Below are 20795 nucleotides of genomic sequence, written 5' to 3'. Positions count from 1 at the left end.
CTACCGCACCACACCACGACCTTGGTGCGGTCAAAATATATCTTTCTCGCTCTAACTTATAGCTATAACGTCCTTAACGCACGTACGGTGACCACCTTAAAAGTGTACGGTAATCTGTTACGGCTTTTAAGGCCCCAGTACACACTTACACAGTGGCTAAAGGCACAGTGGTCAAGGATAGTCCATGACAAGCCATCGCCATTGTGTACAGGGGGCAATTTTATACAATGGCGGACGTCTGGCCATCAGTTTTCTATCGTGGTCAAGGCCTGTTCACTTCCTAAGAAAGTTATGTCCCCAAATAATTGCGCATGTGTGCGCCTGAAGCTTCTATGTGTGCGTTGGCCTCCGGGAAAAAGTTGCGAGTAATAAAAATTTAAACATTTTTCTACAGCAACATTGCTCCCAACTCTGATTTAAATTATCACGAATTTTATACAATATTAATCATAAAACGGGACTTAAAACGCTTAAAACTTAATTACATGCGATTAAGTTTTATAATGAATATTTGCTTCCAACTGTCTTTATCAATGTTCATAAAATATATGGAGGGTAGGTACGTCTACCCACCATAATAAAAAATATATTTGTCAATGACTCTGTCCAACTGCTGTGGTTAAAGTTCATAACGAAAATTTTATTTATTAAATCTTTAAATAATACATACAACGTGTACCGCTACGTACCACTTAAGACTGTAAGTCTGTACCTACAAGGATTACAGCAATGCACATAGAAAATGTGCTAAATGCGGAGCAACCCGAGCAACGGCTGTTGAAGCAGCCAGAGTGAAATTTACAACTTTAGTGGGTTCAGAAGGAACCGAGTCATGTCATAACGCATCTGGAAAGCGTATTAATTAACCGTGAAGAAATGTATGAATACAAGTTGGAAATCTGTGTAAAATGCCGTGTGTAAAGTGTAGTGTATCTGTGTGTAAAGTGTAATAGGTAGGCATGCCTAATGTTATTTGTATAAAAGGTACTGAAAACTTTGTGAATGCGCTTTATTAATGTCTATTTTTTTATTAAGTTGCCAGTTGCCAGTTTTCAGTGTATATTTTTATATGTAAAACATTTTTTAATAAATAATATATATAATGTTATAAACATAAACATGCCTTTTATTTAAATCAATTGATAATACCACAAACAAGGGTTTATTTGCATCTTTCATATATTTCGTGATATGAATATAGCAAATATGTTTATCAACAGAATTACTATACAGGGTGATTCAGGAGACGTGAGCAGGACTAAGACTGCGCATTTTGTAAATTATAAGCAACTGTTTCGTATCAGTATTAGTGAGATTAACGTTAATTTACTACTCGTGTTGAAAAAAAAATTATAAATTTATTTACGACATGCATGGTCACCCTATAATTAGAATACTAAACTACCGATATTCTGTGTCAAATTGAATGTCATCACTGGTCTGGTTACCTTTGAAAACTCATATCTCACTCAAGTTTGACAGTTTATTTTCTTCGTAATCAAAATGCTGTCATTACGGTTAAAGAGGTGTTATGTTTATTAATTAGGTCTTATAGGGTAACCATGATTATAGAGAGTTAAATTTACCCTGACCAAAAAGTTAAAAATAGGAAAAAGTGTGGTTGTTTCACCTAAATACGACGGTGATCGATCAATTATCAGTTACTGAGTGTGCAGGATTAGTCCTGCTCACGTCTTATGAATCACCCTGTATATCTACCTATAATACCAATACCCGCCAGGCTAAACCGGTTGTCAACTTTAGTGTTTGGTACACAACGAAGGCGCTACTAGTATAAACGTGTAAACGTTTGGGGACATTTTTTTGTATGGAGTTATCGTTCTTCTCCTAGTGAGTATTATATTCTTTGATCGTGGTATCGTGGTGCGCAATCAGGAAGCAGTAGATTTGACTAGACGCCGACCAACGCCGACACTCATGAGACGTAAGTGTGTGGTGGCCCTAAAGGCAACTTATACAATTTGTACAAGGTCGGCACTTCAATTTTGAAATGCCTATAACCTTGCTATAACCTATCCTGAGTTATAATACTTATAATATTATTTAATATTTGTTTTTCATTTCTCATGGGTACGTTTATTGTTTTTTATGAGGTGGTGAACGGGTTCAACAATTTCGCGAAATGTAGGTAGAGTCAGACCGAGAAAAGTCTGCAAGTGTCATTTTATACGCTTCAAGTTGTTTAAGTTGTATCCAGACGAGACAATTTTTCGCCAATCTGATGAAATTCTCCGATCGAACAGGGCCGTGCGGACGCAAATACCAATTTGATTCCCCGACCAGATCAGCAGGCGCGGACACAAAAATGCCAATTTTCATAGTATTTAGAATGCAAATTGGTGATTTAATTTGTGTACCTGTGGACGCTAGATGAGATTGACCAATTAATTTTCCTGAACAAATCGACTGATTTCGTCAGTCCCGTCTGGATATCCCTTTAGAAAAATCAAAGGTACAATTCGGACTTTATAATTTTAACACTTGACAGCTGTCGTCATGACTTAAATACGATGACATTGACAATTGCGTGATAAGATTATGCTACAGGTTTTACAATGAGGAATGAATAAATTAAATTAAAGTTGTTTAAGATTATATTTATTTCTTTTGTTGCTACCCAGGTTTTAATACATTTTAATTATTTGTGGGCCAATCCTTAAATTTCAAAAGGTAAGTTGTGAAGTTATCCGATTCGTATTTTAATTCAACAAGGAGGCAAGGGTTTTAATTATAAGATTGAATTTTATTGTAATGGTTACAGATGCAATTGACATCAGATCCACGCAGAGCCGACCGTGAGCGCCGCTACAAGCCGCCACCACCGTCATCGGCCCCTGCTGAGGATCTCACCACGGACTACATGAACATTTTGGGTATGACCTCAATTGCTATTATGTAGATCTCACTTACAATGGTATATTGGTTACCCACTAAAGTAGTAGGTAGTTTCTTTTCATGGATATTTTATTGAATTCCTTTAATAAATAAATAAATAAAATAAATAAATAAATATTATAGGACATTCTTACAGAGATTGATTAAGTCCCACAGTAAGCTCAAGAAGGCTTGTGTTGTGGGTACTCAGACAACGATATATATAATATACAAATACATACTTAAATACAGAGAAAAAACACCCATGACTCAGGAACAAATATCTGTATCATCATACAAATAAATGCCCTTACTGGGATTCGAACCCAGGACCATCGGCTTCGCAGGCAGGGTCACTACCCACTAGGCCAGACCGGTCGTCAAATTATATAATTTTAATTTTTTTAATTATTTATATAATTATAGTTAATAATTACATATAAATATTCTGACTTTGTCAGACAGAGGGTCATGAGTATTGGTTCTTCTTCAACTCTTTAAAATATTTTTTCTCATAGAAAAAATAGTCTCCAGCAGTGTGAACAGTCAACACAATTGCATCTTTTTTATTCATATGAGAATTACTACATCTAAACTCATTGTTTGTAAAAATTGCTACCTAAATCTGCAGTCCAGACAGCTAGTTGTGGACTTGCAGTCTTGACCGCCATATGCCCCAGGCCCTGTAGTAAGTACTAACCATCCCTTTCTTGGCACCAATATCTGGCAGCCCAGGCCTACTGGGCCTAGGCAGGCGTGTCTCACTCCGCGATTTCGTCACTTTGCTACAGGTAGCTAAAAGTGCATCCGTTCGGCCCCAATTTTGGGGTTTGCCATAAGCCGCGCGTGGCGCTGTCGCCACCTAGCGGCCATATCTGTGCTGATCGTAACAGACGCGTTTTGTTAGAGAGTGAGTCTTCTGCACTTAGTACTATTATTTATTCTGTGGTCTAGGCTACATCTGCCCCTGCAGACAGTTACTTTAATGAGTTTAGATGAGAACAGCTGTCTTATGACATTCAAATGCTGTCTTCATTTTTATCAATAGCTGGGTCCACACAGAGTGAACATATGCACGAGGAAATTGCCTCACATGTATGTGTGCAGGACCCAAGGCCCAGACCTGCCTGCATATGTTGCAGGATAGGAGTGCCTGGAAAAAAGTGGTATTAAATGCTGGTAATCATTGCCCTAAGCAATGAGGATACGACTGGAAAGAAAGAAGAATGAAAAACTTCAATTTCTTGTTTAAGGTATGGTGTTCTCCATGTGCGGTCTCATGATGCGCCTGAAGTGGTGTGCATGGACTGCTGTGTTCTGCTCCAGCATCAGCTTTGCCAACTCCAGGGTTTCTGATGACACTAAACAGGTGCTTATTGAGTTTCTATTTTCATTTTAGCTTATGAATCATGTGTGTAAGACAAAGTTACAGTAGTGTGCTGTGCTGATAAAGTATGTCCTAAAAAGTAATATTACCTATTTTTATTAAATTATTACCTATAAGGGACATCAGAGGTTTATATTAGTATTTGAAGAAAAAATCTTGATGGTTTTTATAATTTTAACTTTATGAAGTAGTTGGTTCTGAATTTTATTTTATTTTTATTGATAAATATATAAGTAGTTCTAAAAGTACATTTTGAGCACCATTTGCCCTATTTTCAATACAAAATGAACACACCTAGCATGTTGCAATTATTTTTAATCATCTGTAGACAGCTTTTTACAGTGTTAAAATCAAAGTTAATACATAAAAAGTATTAAAAACTGTTTTTTTTTTTCAGATTGTTAGCTCCTTCATGCTGTCAATATCAGCTGTGGTCATGTCATACCTCCAGAACCCTCAGCCAATGTCACCACCATGGGCAGCCCTCACCACTTAGTATTAATGTGATAACTATTATAATATATTATTTGTCTGATTACGTTGAAATAAAGATTATTATTTGAATATAAATTATATTTCTTATAAAATGAAGGTAGGTAGTTTATAACCTTATCTTAACCAAATAATTCATACAAGAGCTAAAATTATTTAGTTACTTTCTTGACTGCACCTACAAATCAATAAAATAAAGGTAGTATGGTAACTCTTCTTACTTTCTCCTCTCATCTATTCAAAGGTTAACTGGAAGAGACCTCAAAGCCCTCAAAGGTGTCAAAGTGATAATTTTGCCTTTGTACTTCGCTTTTCCTAATTGTACTTTGCTACTTTTAACAATTATGTGTTTTGTACAGAAGAGTTCACTTCTACTAAAGAGAGAAAGAACAATAGAAACATCATCGCAACTTCCTGCCATGGCACACAAAAGGAAGCCTCAAGTTGGCAACGGCAACGTAAGATGCGATAACGTAATAGGTACCAATTACGCAGGCACTAGTTTCTATGAATCTGACTTCCGAAAGTCTTTATTGGGAAAAGTTGAGTTTCTAAGAATGTTTTCCTACACCAAGGAGCGATTTGTTTTGTACTAAAGTACCTATCAACTAAAGCGCCCAATAGAGGGCTCTGCACCTTAAATCGATATATTATTATGTATTAAAATTGCAAGAGAAAAAACTCAAAAACGATTTAACCGTATTTAGTATTTACCATAGATGAATAGGTATATAATGTTAAAATATTTATTTGGCATCTAAAAAATTAGTTTTAAAATTATAAAAATAATGGTTCAAATGAAAATTTTGGCAGTATGTTCACCAATGCTAATCAAAGTTTTAAAAAACAAATTTTGACATTTGACTTGACACATTTCAATTTCAAGATCTTTCATTTCCATCATTTTCCATACGCTGAAGATTCGGCGTTTTGCCATCAAATCTGTATGGTAATCTCTCTTAAAATACTAGTTTTCGTGTGAAACTTACATAGGATATAATATAAGTGAATTACTTTAGTATTTGGTGTAATTTATACTATCTACAAGGTGAGTTTTTTAAGTATTTATGGTAGGTTAGAGGTTAGCCAACTGAGATAAATTTATTATCAGAAATACTCCAGGTTTTTTAATAATTATTTAAAATGAAGACTTAAAAGTAATTATTACACATTCTAAATTAAACTTGCAAGATCTATAACTTTATATAAAGATAACACTAGTCTATATTTGGTTAAGAATAAGAGTCCTTAATGTCCGCAACGTAGGCTCCCACTATGGGCCAATAGTTGCCTGAAAATAAATATTTTCATTCATTAAATATTCTTGGTTCTTGCATATAACGGTAAAACAAATATATACTTATCTTGATTCCAGGATGCCACCTAAAAAAGTTGAAGAACCTGAAAAGAAACCTCTGATTGGTAGAGTGGGTACCAATTTGAAAGTGGGCATTGTGGGAGTACCCAATGTGGGCAAGTCTACATTCTTCAATGTCCTGACCAAAAGCCAGGCCGCTGCGGAGAACTTCCCCTTCTGTACCATTGATCCTAATGAAAATAAGTATCCATTTTTTATTTTTTTCCTCTATTTAACTCTTAACCCGTGGAGTGCCCTGCGATGCAAACTCAATTTGGGTTTTAGCAACTCAGTATCAGATGTGTGTTACTACAAATTAATGGGTCAAATTGCTTTGCATCAATTTGTTGTACGGTGGGCGTTCAACGGGTTAAGCATATACCTACACTATTACTACAGAAGTACACACTTTATTTCAAAGTTGGAAAATATATCATATTTGCAGAGCTATAATTTTATTTTTTCGTATGATTAAAAAAAAGATAGGTTGCATACTTAATTTTAGTTTATGAGACATAACAAAACTGGTTGTAAAATTATAGGAAAAAAAATGATTATAAGTCAGCTGTCACACGACAGTCACTTCTGATATTTATATTAATTAAAAAATATTTATATTACAATGATAAGATTTGAAACATTTAAACATAATTTAGATGTTGATGACAAATCTGGCATAAAAGATGTTAATATTGATAAAAGTGTTAATTTTAGAGGCTGCATTGATTTATTAAATAAAAACAGTCCAAGTTACTCTCTTGACACTGAAATTCCACCTCTTGGTGCTGCTGTGGTGGGATGGAATAACACTGATGCTCCCCTTCCAGAAAAGACAAAATTTTATAATGCCTGGACTGATATTGATGCTCAAGAGCTCTTCCTAAACTCAAAGCCTACTTGCTTTCTCATTCTTGGTAAGCCTGGAGTTGGGGCATACACACTGGGTGAATCTATATCTAAAAAACTCAATTGTATTCACTTGTGCCCAAGAAATGTAATAATAGATGAAATGGAACAGAAGACCTCAACTGGAAAATGTATGGACTTTAACATGAGAGATAATAAGGTGTGCAAGTATGACACAGTTTTCCCAATCATTAAAGAAAAGATGAAATCACCAGCCGTCCAACACAGGGGTTATGTGATGTCAGGACTACCGCTAGTGACCACGAGTTGGAATGAGAATTACCTTTTTGGTAGTTTGCATGATGAAGATTCAATATTAGAAGCAAATGATTTTTTATACAATGTTATACTCAATATGAAGAAAACGAAAAAGCGGAAGAAAGATGTAGAGACTACTTCTATCGGAAGTCAAGAGGAAGCGGAAGAAGACAGAGAGGAAGAAGCTGAAGAAGAACAGGAACCTGAAGATGAAGATGTAGGAGAAGAAGAAGAACCTCCAGTTGAATTACCAAAATTTTTATTAGACCCATGTTCTGGAATGATCTCATTCAATAAACCATACATGACCTCTAAAAAAGTTGCATTGCTAGAACAGTTCAAACAGATTATGGAGTTGCCTCTAAAACCGGATGTTGTAATTTATATCACAAGTTCAGATGCAGACGCTGTATCCAAAAAACAAAACACTTATTTGAATTATGGGAATTTATCTACTGTTTACAAATCTATCCCTAGTAGAATTCAAGCAGACCTGAGATGGCCCATTAAATGTGATATTAATGTAGACCAGTCTCACAGACAAGAAAATATTGTCAATTCTAAGTATTATTGTAGGCAACCAATGAATTTCAAGGAGAATTCTGTTGAACAGATGTGTAACTTTAGGAAACATCTCCTTACATATATTGAATGTCAACTTAAACAATATGAACCTGCAACTATCATTAAAGTAGATGGTTGTCTTCAAGTTTATCAAATGATGCAACAAATTTCAGAACGGCTTCTTTTCTTGTCTATCAAACCAGTTTGTATCCCAGAACCTATGTATCTTGAAGATCCTTCTGATGATATGGAGGAATTCTGGCAAAATGTGGAAGAATTGGCTGTAATTCGTAGTAATAATATCAGTTTCAATAGATACGCATCTCCATGGTACAATAGATGTCCTGTAGAACTCAAGAAAAGAATATCAACAAGAGGACACTCCAAATTTGCTGTTACTTTCCTGAAACATGTATATCTTTTGTCTACATTATCGTCTATGATACAGTTTTGCAGAAACCCTCGGCCATTTCTGAAATTAACATATTTAGAGCCGACGTGTAGAGCTATTGTTGTTGGCACTAAAAGTGCAGGCAAAACAATGATCTGTAAATGTCTTGAGTGGCTATTTGATGCACAATACATCAACTTCAATGAATTATATGAAGAAGAAAAGAAAAAGAAAGAAATAATGATAAAAAGAAATATTTTTGGCGAAATAATTGCAACAATAGAAGATGCGAGATTTGCATTGTGGCAAACCACTGAATCTCAAAGAGAGAAAGATTTAAATGCCTGGTATGGCTTAACTTTGAAGAATCTGAAAAAATACCTGCCTTTACTAGATACGTACTTAACGCATGCGCAGTGCTCGTGTGAAGAAGAGGAAGGAACGAAGGAAGCGGAAGCAGAAAATGTAAAAAAAAAATCCCCTATAGACCTGGATTTCCTAAGCACATTTCAGAAATATCGAAACGAATTGTTGACCCTTCCATTCGTCAATGATGTAGAGGAAATTAAACGAGCTATTGCTGATAAAGACACTTTGTTGAGAAATGGCCCTGATCACTTGATTATTCCAACAGAAAATCCAGCATTACCGGTGCTAGGTGATGCTGATGTTACTGAAGCAATTAGCGCCTACATTGTTGCAAATGAACTTCAAAAGGACCTTGAGCCCACTCCTGAGGAGTTAGTGACTGAATTATGCAAGATTTTGGACAATATTGATAAGGAAGTGGCTGAGTCAACATTTAATGAAAAACAATATGGAAAATGGGTCATTGATGATTTTCCGTCAGATCCAGTATTTTGGGGACTTTTAATAGATTCCGGCTTCATGCCTGATTATACAATAGCGTTAATAGAAAACAGAGAAATACAGGCAGAGCTTATGAAAGAATATAAAAATATTGAAAATAGCGTTAAACATTACCAAGAGAGATTTGTTTTAGCCGATGATCCATTAATCAAGATTAAACTAAAAGAAAAACAACCCACTCCACTCTCTCCACATTCAGTAATAAAATTTATTATTCTTGATCACCAGGCCCAAGTTTTGGATGGTATCTTTAGTGATAGCCCAGAAAATGCTGCTGATGTTTCCGACTTAACAGATGATATAAAGACATTTACTGAAGCAATTGATACATTTCGAGAAAACTGGACGGAAATTCAATCTAAAATTGAAGGAGCTAACAAATGCCACATCGTGGCGGAGCTCGAGAATAAAACTGATGTTGCTATTACAGAAGAAGTGTTATTAAAGTTACGTCAATGCTATTATTTGCCGTGTATTCCTGGCGAACCAGAGGATATAGAAAATCTCGGCGAAGAAGTGGATCAACCAAAAGATACAAGTACCTTTAATTTACCTTATTTTTTGTGTGAAACGAATGTTTATTGCCCCATTGCGTATTATGATTATGGCGTATTATGGGAAGGAAAACCTGAATACTCTATCAAATACAACAACAAACTCCATCTGTTCTCGAATGAAAATTGTTTAAATAACATATTTTCAAAAGATGTTACTAAGTATCAGTCATACAATAAGCCGTTTAAACAAATTCCTTGTTTGAGAATTTGTGTAATGGGTTGTATTGGCAGTGGGAAGACTACAATAGCAAAATACATAGCCAAAGAACTTGGTTTAATTCATGTCGATTTTGTTGAACTTATGAATGACTATTTATTGCCGCGACATTTCAAGAAAATTGGTCGCAAGTATGAAAATAGCTTCACTGATACATCAACTGCAGATGAAAATGCTGTAGAAATACAAATGGGCGAAGAAAACTTAGAAAACCTTGAAGCTGATCTAATGGCAAAAGAGACTGAGCTTAGACGCATGTTAAATAATTATTTTGAGCAAGGAACACCACTTCTGTCGATTTTGTTGCAAAAAATATTAAAGAGAATATGGTTTGAAAAACCATTTTGCTCCACAGGTATTGTAGTAGATGGGTTTCCACGAATGGCATCTGATGTTGAGGATATGGTAGCTTGCTACTGCATTCCAGATCTTATTATTGATGTAAGTACTAGTTCAGACGATGTACAAGAACGGACAGCGCCTAATATGTACAAAACGTGGAAAGCTCAAATTACTGAAGCAAAATATTTAGCTAAACTGAAATTTGACAAAGAAAAAAGTGAATGGTTCTCATCTGTAACTCAGAAAGTCGTTTGTAAATTAATTTTAGATGAGATTGTAAACGCTGCTGTAGTAGAAGATGAACCTATTAAACCCCCGTCAACAGAAAGTATTAAAATAGAAGCTGGTACACAGGAATCTGAATTAATGAAGTACTATAACGAGATAGTCGAAAAATTTCCAGAGCCAGTCGATTTAAGCACTTGGGAAAATGCTAGCGATGCTCGCGATAGAATCGAAGCCAGAATAGACAGCATTTATGAGATTGAAGAAGGAAACATTGATAATCTAAGAGACCCTGCAGAAGAACAAAAAATTAAGATAGTGCCTATTAATAATACAAAGTCATTAAATAAAACTTTGAGAAAAGTTTCAGCCCAGCTTAAAACCATAAGGAATAGATCCGAATCCTTTTTTGAGCAAACATTTATACTTGATCCAGATGTAGCAGGCAGACTTCTGTTAGAAGGCTTTTACTTTATTAGCAGGTTTAATAGAATGTGTCCAGTACATATTTTTGAAAACCCCAACACCATAATGAATCCCTATAAAGTAATGAAAACTAAAGGTACGGTTTACACTGTTGCCCACCGTTCTTACATTTATTTCATCAGTGGTATAACAAACTTGAAGAAGTTCAGACTTAATCCACTGAAATATATTGTAAACAATAATATAACAAATTTTATTCAATACCCTTTAAGGTTCAGCGTAATTGGACCGCCAAAGTGTGGAAAAAGTGAATTAGCAATGAAATTGGCAAAAAAATATGGTTTGATTTGTATTTCAAAAGGTAAAGCTATTCGACATGTATTAAATAATATGCACTGGACAGAATTAGCAGAACAAATGCAGATGCAATTAGGAGAAGGAAAATGTATTGAAACAGGCCTCATAATCAAAGCTGTTCAGATTGTTGCTACCGATCACCGCACAGTTACGAACGGTTGTGTCTTTGATGGCTTTCCTGATAGTGCAGCTGAAGCAATGGAATTGTTAAGTATCGGGCTTTATCCTCTCACAATATTCGATCTTTCTAGTGACAAAATGACGATCCTAGACAATTCACAGAATGAGATATATTTAGATATCATTAAGTATAAACCGCCGTATTCACGATCTTTTATTGAAAACAGGTTTATAAGCTGGGCTAAAAACTGTATGAGTGTAAGGGATTTTGTGAAGGAAGACATTCAAAACCTTTGTCTTTTAAACGGGAACGAATCCAGATGGCAGTGTTTAAAAGATGCCGTTCTGAGGATTGAATCAACAGCTCTAGAGATTTGTCATTACTTGCACAAAGCTCACTCAAATGTTGTACCTGCCGGCGTCATGTGTGTTTCGAACGAAGCATTCAAACAAAGAATGTCTTGTTATAAAAACCTGTGTCCCGTTTGTCTCTCCAAAAATACTCTGAGACACAACGAATTCCCTGTTGATAAAAAAGGTGTACTGCAGTATAAATACATGTATTATTGGGTTTGCGAAGAGCACTTGAGGTTGGTTCTTAATAATCCCGACCATTACTTAGCTCATAGAAAGATAGATATTCCAGAAATCCCGACAGTTGTCAAAAGAATCAACCCTTCACTTGTTTACGAAAATGGCATTTGTATCGTATCCTATGCCGAAAACTTACCAGCACAAAAGATAGAAAGAGGGAATAATAAGTTTGCAGCTAACTACCACAGAAATACATATTTGTTTTGTTCTGCCCTTTGCCTAAAAAAGTTTTTGGCTAAACCTCAATTGTATTATAATGTAGTTGTTTTTAAAGATGCAAAGATGTTTCCAAAGCTATCTCTTAAGAACTTACCGCATATTGGTTACTTGGAACAAACTGTAGGAGACATAATTACCGAAGCTTGTTGTTCAGTAAATGTGCTGAGACCTAAGTACCCTGGCTTGGATATACAGCTTTCGGGTCTGCTCTATATAGCGCTTTATCTAAAAACGCATCACACTCATACGGATAAGAGTTTCCTGCCAAAGTATTTGAGAGCTCTTGAAGTATTTGAAGCTAGGTGCAAATTAATGATAAATGTCGGCTTACGCTTGAGAGCCATGGACAATCCGTTTTCCAAATATCCTATATGTCACCATCGTTCAAAGAGGATGGTGTCTAATTCTGAGTTAAAGTCTGTAGCTTCCAGTAGCAGTGGAGATTCGTTCGTCTCTTATCGTCTATGATTCGACCTAATATCTTCACCTTTCCTTAGTTTATACCTAGATATTTAGCTACTTAGACCATTATTTTTTGCTACAGGTGTCATACTAGTTACCCAAGTTGAAGTTGTGTTGATATTTTCGTTTAATGTTAAAGAAAAACTATTTAATTGTTTTTGTTATTTTGTGTTGATCTAATATTTAAAGATAATTATCCCGTGGTTTTATTTCTGGACGTTTGTGAACAATCTCATCACTGGTACGTATGTTTAACTAATAGTATATTTGTCTTACATTTTGGGGATGTCTGACCATTCATTTTCTTTCAGCAAGCAGGGTACCGGTGCCGGATGAGCGATATGACTTCCTCTGCGAATATCACAAACCATTGAGGTGAGTTTAATCGACAATTATGATGATTATTCATCTTGCGCATTTCTGTTTGGTCTGTTTTGGCGCATATAACACTGCATCTGTTCCGCACGCACCGAGATAACGCTAAGCGCGTATTACAGAGTCATCTCGATCCAGTGACCGATCGGATGCAGTGTGCTAACTGCTAATAAGCACCTAAATACTCATAATAATGAAATCTGCTTCCATTCAATGTCTTGCATAGCCTAGCTAGTAGGTACCTTGTGAATAAGCTGTAGTGGCATTCATTTATGCGATGGGCACAAATATTTTACATAGTCATGGATGCTTTCTATGTTATAAACAACATCTTATATACCTAGGGGTAACACTAGCCTACGATCGAGTCGTCTCTAAGTCGTTGTGTACACAGTACCGTCTTTACCATAAGGGCACACGGGGCCCGTGCCCAGGGCCCCAATCCTCAGGGGGCCCGAAGGACAGACAGTAACCAGAGATGTGAAAAATACTTTATAAAAAGTATTTAAATACAAAATACAAATACTTCCTTGATAATACTATTTCAAATGCAAAATACAAAATAGTTTTTGAATTTGTATTTAAATACAAAATACGAAATAGGTATTTTCAAAATACTTTTTTAAAATACAAATACTTTGCGATAAAAGGTACTCTGAGTAGTGGACTACCTAGTCTGAATTAAAAAGTATTACTCGGAATTTCCGAGTTGAAAAGACTCTCTTTATTCTTTGAAATCAATCCTCTGTCTGAAGTGCAAATTTCTAGTTGTTTGCTCATATTAACCGGTAGGATGGATGATGGTTTTTAACGGCCAACTTTTAAAGCATTTATTTGTAATGTTTTACAGCTATTATAATGCGTCTCGTTAGTGTGAAGAAAACGTCTCGTTTGTGTTTCACCAGGGCAAAAAGTTTGTTCTCCGCTCGTGCCTTGAAACCCTCGCAACACTCAAGATTCCACTTTTTTAACCACTTGCGACGCTTGTGGTCATGTGCGACGTTACTAAACAGCAGATTCAACAGTTCCATGTTAAAAGAATGAGAGAGTTGCCAGGATTGTAACATCAGAAGAGATTGTAACTCCTACCTACATTACCTACCTACTATAAAGTATTTTGTATTTTGAAAATAGAAAATAGGTCCCAAAAACTATTTCAAATAAAATACAAAATAGTTTTCTTCAAAAGGTATTTAAATACAAAATACAAAATAGGTATTTTGCATTTTGTATTTGCATTTTAAATACAAGTATTTCAAATAAGTCACATCTCTGACAGTAACAGTATATCTGATTGCCCATAATAAATAGAAGATCATAGTAGAAAATAGTACATTTCGATGCTAGTGCGGAAGGTATGTCATTACTTCACGAGTACCGAGATATCTTGCCACGAGCCGCAGGCGAGTGGCAAGACTCGGGACGAGTGAAGAATGACATTTCCGCACGTGTATCGAACGACGTTTTTTAATACAGTTGCAAAAAAATAAGAAAAACATTGTTAATCGTACACTAAACAAAAGTGGTAACAGTGACAGCTCGCTTAGACGTCGTCTTTAAGTATATTATATCTATGGGCGTTTGGCAGCTATTCCGTTCCATTCAGTCAACTTATTAAGAACGGAATTTTCAATATTGAATATTAAAAAATAAACGTGTTATAATGATGTAGAGGTAAGTAATTAAATATGAAATATGTAATATTTTTCGTATTCTTACATTAACGGTAGGTTTTTATGCTGCTTACGACGTTTAAAGGAAACTAATATTAACACTCATCAATAAGTAGTCGTGAATTGGAACAAGTATAAATTTAAAAAAATTGGAAAAGTAAAAAGCACTAGTTCGAGATAACCAACTTTCCGCACGCTAAACAGCTACGTAAAGTAGCACTTTTTGAGCAACTGTATTAAAAAAGTTAGTTTAATTCGCTTACTTTACTTTCCAAAAGGGCCCCAAATCCTTATGTGCCCAAGGGCCCCAGCATAGTTTAAGACGGCCCTGTGTGTACAAATGTCCTATAATCCCTATTTGGTTCCAGCAAAGTGCCTGCGTTCCTGAACGTGGTGGACATCGCGGGTCTCGTGAAGGGCGCGGCGGAGGGCCAGGGACTAGGCAACGCCTTCCTATCCCACATCAAGGCCTGCGACGCCATTTTTAACCTTTGCCGTACGTGCCATTTTAAATCTTTTTTACACACTATCATTACAATATGTTTCGTTTCTACCGTGTGGCTTTTGAAACCATTTGCGCTAACAAACCATATTGTGCCGTGATTGGTCCGTTCAAAGACACGGACGTCACACAAAGACACTTTCGACTCAAACATGGAGTAAAATTACCGTATGCGTGGCAGAGGGGGTAGCGCGACTATGCTCAGTCTGGAGGATGTTTTGTCTGTGCTGTTAGTTCAAAATATTAAAATAATGGTGTATATTTCCAGGCGCTTTCGACGACGAAGATGTGATCCACGTCGACGGCGAGGTGAACCCCGTGCGCGACTTGGAGACCATCGCCGAGGAGCTGCGCCTCAAGGATGAAGAACAGCTCATGAGCTCTCTCGAGAAGCTAGAGCGAACCGTGGGCCGCGGCGGTGACAAGAAACTCAAGCCGGAATATGTACGTTTCTTTTTAATATTTGTTTTGAAATAATTTAACACGACATGCAAAACCAAGGCTTATGTAGTTGAGCTAACGTCGGTTTTACATTGACGGTGAGCAGACCATACAACTTGAAAACTATCGACGAGGTGGTGCGCCTCAAGGAGTATGAACTAAAGTTCACCGTATGCCGCGGCGGCGACTGCGAGAACTATATTATCTTATTGTGTCAGGTTTACCCTTACTGTCTCGTTAGGATTGCATATTCTGTGGCCTTAATCGCATCACTATTTAGAATCTAAATTTGACCGTAGTTCTGTAGAAAGCGACCAACTTTTTATTTTTGTCAAAGTGACTGACTTACATCCTAACTCAATAGCTTTGGTCGCTTTCTGCATTGATAAAAAAAATGAGTTGGTCGTTTTCTGCATAACTACGGTCATTTTATCTCGAAGATACCGATTGAAAGTCTGAATCCGTATAATTTTTTTTTTGTTTCAGGACGCCCTGTTAAGAATAAAGGCTGTTTTAGTTGATGAAAAGAAACATATACGATTCGGAGACTGGAGTGCAGCTGATGTAAGTTTATTCATTTTCATTTGTCTATTGAAAAAAACCAATGTGACATGACCACAGACAAAACATCCTCCAGACTGAGCATAGTCGCGCTACCTCCTCTGCCACGCATTCGGTAATTTTACTCCATGTTCGAGTCGAAAGTGTCTTTGTGTGACGTCCGTGTCTTTGAACGGACCAATCACGGCACGGGACTTCGCTCACCTCTTCCCGCGCACCCCCGCATTTTTGGCATCATCAGTTGCGTGAAATAATTGCCCTAAACTCGGTCTAGATGATTCCTAGTCATTAAACAGAACTACAACCGACAAGTTAATCGTATTTTTTATTAACTTGGTTATTTTATGTTTACAGATAGAAGTACTAAACAAATATTTGTTTATCACATCAAAACCAGCGCTTTATCTGGTCAACTTGTCTGAGAAGGATTACATTAGAAAGAAGAATAAATGGTAAGCCGAGTTCTAGTTGCCACACAATGTGCATTTTGCGTAAATAAGAATAGGTATTATAGGTGTAACGTTATATTTTATAGTGAACATGTGTTTTTACAGGGTTTTATTTAACTTGCCCCATTAGGTTAACGTACTAGTGCTCGACATGCTAATGCCCGATAGATGACACCGCCTTGTTGTCACCTCTATTGACAATGACTTAAGTTTCAAGATGACATGTACTGGGACCGCGTCGAGCAACAGACATCTTGGAAGCTAAATTTGACCCACTTCTCAGTTTCCAATTGAGCTGAAATTTTGCATACATATGTAAATCGTTTAAATCAGATAACCATGCAATATTATGATGACAGAGCTGATCTGATGATGGAGACAGATGGCCATGGGAACTCTGTGATAAAACAACGAAAACTAATTGTGTTCGGGGTTGTTAGAATTGTCTTGATAAGTATCAGTTACCTGTGGAAAGAAAAGTACAGTCAGCTTGTCCCGGAACAATTTTTTTTTTATTTAGCCTGGTTTAGTGTTCCACTGCTGGGCAAAGGCCTCCCCCACTCAACCCTATCGTTTGTACGTTCCCGCCAATCCGGATTAAATGCGTCCAAGTCGTGGTCTGCCTGCACCCCGGCCAGCGCCATCTATATTTTTAATATAATTTTGTAGGTTACCCAAACTGAAGGAGTGGATCGACAAGAACGACCCGGGCGCGCCGCTCATCCCCTTCTCCGGCGTGCTGGAGACCAAGCTCATGGACATGGAGCCCGCGGAGAGGCAGGCCTTCCTCAAGGAACACGGCATCACTAGGTATAATGACAAGTTCTTACTATTGACAACTCTCACGTGTCATTCTATGGAACTTGCTAACTAATCAAAACCAAAATATTACTTTGCTAATCCGCGAAAAGATAACGTGCTAGTCAATCAGTGCCAACCAGTTCCTTGCGTAATTTTTACATGCAATTAATGTTCCCACCCTCCCACCGCAAAAGTAAATACGCAAATAAAAATATCAAACCACCACCAAAAGAACAATACTCGACACGTGTTTTGCCCCTCTACGAGGCCTCCCCAGGAGTGGCAGGAGGAGGAGGAGGTTCCGTTGCCGGGCGTCGGACCGTTGGCATCTGCTCCTGAGGATGCCTCGTAAAAAATACAATGTTTTTTTTGTACAATAATATTCTTAGCCTGCTCATATAAAGTGTGTCGCTGTTTCAGTGCATTGGATAAAATCATCGTGTCAGGCTACAAGGCTCTGCAGCTGGAATACTTCTTCACCGCCGGCGCCGACGAGGTCAAGGCCTGGATCATACAGGTAAATGACCACTTGAACACTTCACATTGGATTAAATCATCGTGTCAGGCTACAAGGCTCTGCAACTGGAGTACTTCTTCACCGCCGGCGCCGACGAGGTCAAGGCCTGGATCATACAGGTAAATGACCACTTGAACACTTCACATTGGATAAAATCATCGTGTCAGGCTACAAGGCTCTGCAGCTGGAGTACTTCTTCACCGCCGGCGCCGACGAGGTCAAGGCCTGGATCATACAGGTAAATGACCACTTGAACACTTCATATTGGATAAAATCACCGTGTCAGGCTACAAGGCTCTGCAGCTGGAGTACTTCTTCACCGCCGGCGCCGACGAGGTCAAGGCCTGGATCATACAGGTAAATGACCACTTGAACACTTCATATTGGATAAAATCACCGTGTCAGGCTACAAGGCTCTGCAGCTGGAGTACTTCTTCACCGCCGGCGCCGACGAGGTCAAGGCCTGGATCATACAGGTAAATGACCACTTGAACACTTCATATTGGATAAAATCACCGTATCAGGCTACAAGGCTCTGCAACTGGAGTACTTCTTCACCGCCGGCGCCGACGAGGTCAAGGCCTGGATAATACAGGTAAATAACCAGTTGAACACTTGATATTTTAAGAGCGTTCGACGTTATGAAGCGGTGGTGGCGGAGTGGATATGACATCCGACTTTCAATCCGGAGGTCGCGGGTTCAAATCCTGGCTCGTACCAATGAGTTTTTCGGAACTTATGTACGAAATATAATATGATATTTACCACTAGCTTTTCGGTGAAGGAAAACATCGTGAGGAAACCTGCATACATCTGCGAATAAATTCAAAGGTGTATATGAAGTCCCCAATACACATTGGGCTAGTGTGTGGACTATAGCCCAAGCCCTCTGGCGCATGAGAGGAGGCCTGTGCCCAGCAGTGGGACGTATATAGGCTGAAATTACTATTATATATTATTATTACTCTGAAATGCCTCGTTTTTTTTACCTTTTATCTATGCATTTAAATACAAATTCCACAGACCAGATAAAGGCGTAAAATGTATACGATCAATTATTTATCAAGATGTGAAGATGTGATTATAGACTTCTCTAACATCATAATTCAAGTTTTACAAAATACAAACATTTAGAGCTCAACGAGGGTGCGGAGTTGCAGGCTACGGAGATTGCTTACCATCAGGCGGGCCGTATGCATGTTTGCCACCAGCGTAGTATAAATAAAAATTCTGCGAGTAGGTACCTAGGCCTCTAGAGCTCACATGTCTATAAAACATTATCAGCAGGCGTGGCTCACTCTGCGATTTCGTCGCGTCGCAACAAGTAGCTACAAGTACATCCGTCCCACACCGATTTTGGTGGCTAGCCATAAGCCGCGCGTGGCGCTTGCGCCACCTAGCGGTCATATCTGACCTAATCGTAACAGACGCGTTTTTTTAGAGAGTGAGTCTTCTGTATCTAGTACTATTATTTATTCTGTGGTATCAGTTACTTTATTACCCTTTTTGTTTCATTGCAGAAAGGCACAAAGGCGCCACAGGCCGCGGGTCGCATTCACACCGACTTCGAGAAAGGATTCATCATGGCGGAAGTCATGCACTATAAGGACTTCAAGGAGGAAGGCTCTGAAGCGGCCTGCAAGTCTGCCGGGAAATACCGACAACAAGGTAATTTGAATCTACTGTCGTTGTTCATAAGGCACACAACACCACGAAGCGTGCGCAAGGGGAAAGCTTCAATTGTCTGTTAAGTTTCATGAGATAAAATACAGTCTGGTGACAAACAAACAGACAGACAGACAGTGGAGTCTTAGTAATAGGGTCCCGTTTTTACCAGTTGAATACGGAACCCTAAAAACGACTGCATACTCATACATTTTGGTCCCCTGATGTATCGTGACGATAAAACGTGTCATTACCGTGCACGTTCAGACGATCACGATAAATTATAACAGCGCCCATTGAAACCTCTTGTGTCAGAGTTTGGCCAAACATGTCACGACTGTCAGTGAAATGTGAAAGAGCGATACAGAAATAAATAGACATTTTCGCGGTAGCCCCCAGACTACTTACCAATGACGTAAAGCGTATCCAGACTAGTCAATTTCTCGCCAATCTGATTAAATTGCCCGATCGAATCAGGACGTGCGGACGCAAACGCTAATTTGGCTCACCGAATTAAACCGCTGATTATGACCGATATTACCCATAAAATGGAGGTCGGACGGAACAATACCAATTTGTGACACCAGCGTTTTGGGGCATTTTTTTCAATTTAGGGGGCTCTATAATATATATCACCATAAATCTAAAATAGGTGATTAAATTGGAAATTGCCACCATATTCATTTCTGGGGGGCTACCGCGAAAATGTGTTTTTGTTTCTGCATCGATTTTCACATTGGAACGATAGAGGCAAATAGATGTACGAAGTAATTCACGGCTATATCCGTTTCGTTGCTTGCAGGCCGTAACTACGTAGTAGAGGACGGTGACATAATCTTCTTCAAGTTCAACGCCGGCGCGGGCCTGAAGGACGCCAAGAAGAAATGACGTGACAAGGTCCTGCTTCTGTTAGTACATTTCCTGTACTTGAACTTGGTTCTCTATACTTTAATGCACGTCGCCTAAACGTTTTAACATTTTTTTATTTACAAAATAAGGTTTCAATAAGTGAATTAATATTTATATTGATCGTCTGTGTGATGTAATAAATAAAGCTTGTTGAAGTTTGTAATTTTTAGAGCTTTTATTTATTTAAAATTTAAAGAAATGTATTGCGTTATTTACAGTTTTAGATTACATTGCAATATTCTTATATCATAAGGCTGATCCCA

General features: G+C 37.7%; 2 protein-coding genes across 4 annotated transcripts; both read left to right on the top strand.

The window, feature by feature from the left end:
• The first annotated feature begins 2530 nt into the window (after positions 1–2530).
• On the top strand, positions 2531–4852 carry LOC134665066 (protein Asterix). The gene is made up of 4 exons (XM_063521861.1): positions 2531–2691; positions 2783–2894; positions 4149–4264; positions 4680–4852. Exons 2-4 carry the CDS (start codon positions 2783–2785, stop codon positions 4776–4778), a joined length of 327 nt encoding a protein of 108 aa, XP_063377931.1. The 5' UTR covers positions 2531–2691; the 3' UTR covers positions 4779–4852.
• An 826-nt stretch (positions 4853–5678) lies between these two features.
• On the top strand, positions 5679–20695 carry LOC134665071 (obg-like ATPase 1). Of its 3 annotated transcripts, XM_063521868.1 has the most exons (11): positions 5679–5822; positions 6150–6335; positions 12958–13014; positions 15056–15183; positions 15458–15633; positions 16117–16194; positions 16546–16643; positions 17310–17450; positions 17862–17958; positions 19479–19626; positions 20426–20695. In XM_063521868.1, the coding sequence occupies exons 2-11, from the start codon at positions 6151–6153 to the stop codon at positions 20509–20511; spliced, it is 1194 nt and encodes a 397-aa protein (XP_063377938.1). In that variant the 5' UTR covers positions 5679–5822; position 6150; the 3' UTR covers positions 20512–20695. The 3 variants fall into 3 exon arrangements, 2 of the variants coding, with proteins under 2 accessions (XP_063377938.1, XP_063377936.1); XM_063521866.1 differs by lacking the exons at positions 5679–5822; positions 6150–6335; positions 15458–15633; ... (4 more) ...; positions 19479–19626; positions 20426–20695 and adding an exon at positions 6373–11450 and having other exon boundaries at positions 12951–13014; positions 15056–15181; XR_010098337.1 differs by lacking the exons at positions 5679–5822; positions 6150–6335; positions 15056–15183; ... (5 more) ...; positions 19479–19626; positions 20426–20695 and adding an exon at positions 6376–12880 and having other exon boundaries at positions 12951–13003.
• Positions 20696–20795: the final 100 nt, after the last annotated feature.

The sequence above is a fragment of the Cydia fagiglandana genome, chromosome 6 (assembly GCF_963556715.1).
Source record: "Cydia fagiglandana chromosome 6, ilCydFagi1.1, whole genome shotgun sequence".
Classification (NCBI taxonomy): domain Eukaryota; kingdom Metazoa; phylum Arthropoda; class Insecta; order Lepidoptera; family Tortricidae; genus Cydia; species Cydia fagiglandana.
Note: the sequence above shows the minus strand (reverse complement) of the source record. Positions and strands in the feature narration are given on the sequence as shown.

Bases quoted from the DNA above. Each gene is read 5' to 3' on its own strand.
- LOC134665066 (XM_063521861.1), top strand. From the start codon at position 2,783: ATGCAATTGACATCAGATCCACGCAGAGCCGACCGTGAGCGCCGCTAC. The intron at 2,895-4,148 runs GTATGACCTCAA...TTCTTGTTTAAG, and splicing joins GGACTACATGAACATTTTGG to GTATGGTGTTCTCCATGTGC. The intron at 4,265-4,679 runs GTGCTTATTGAG...TTTTTTTTTCAG, and splicing joins TTTCTGATGACACTAAACAG to ATTGTTAGCTCCTTCATGCT.
- LOC134665071 (XM_063521866.1), top strand. From the start codon at position 6,754: ATGATAAGATTTGAAACATTTAAACATAATTTAGATGTTGATGACAAA. The intron at 11,451-12,950 runs GTTAAGTATCGG...ATTTTCTTTCAG, and splicing joins GCAGCTGAAGCAATGGAATT to CAAGCAGGGTACCGGTGCCG.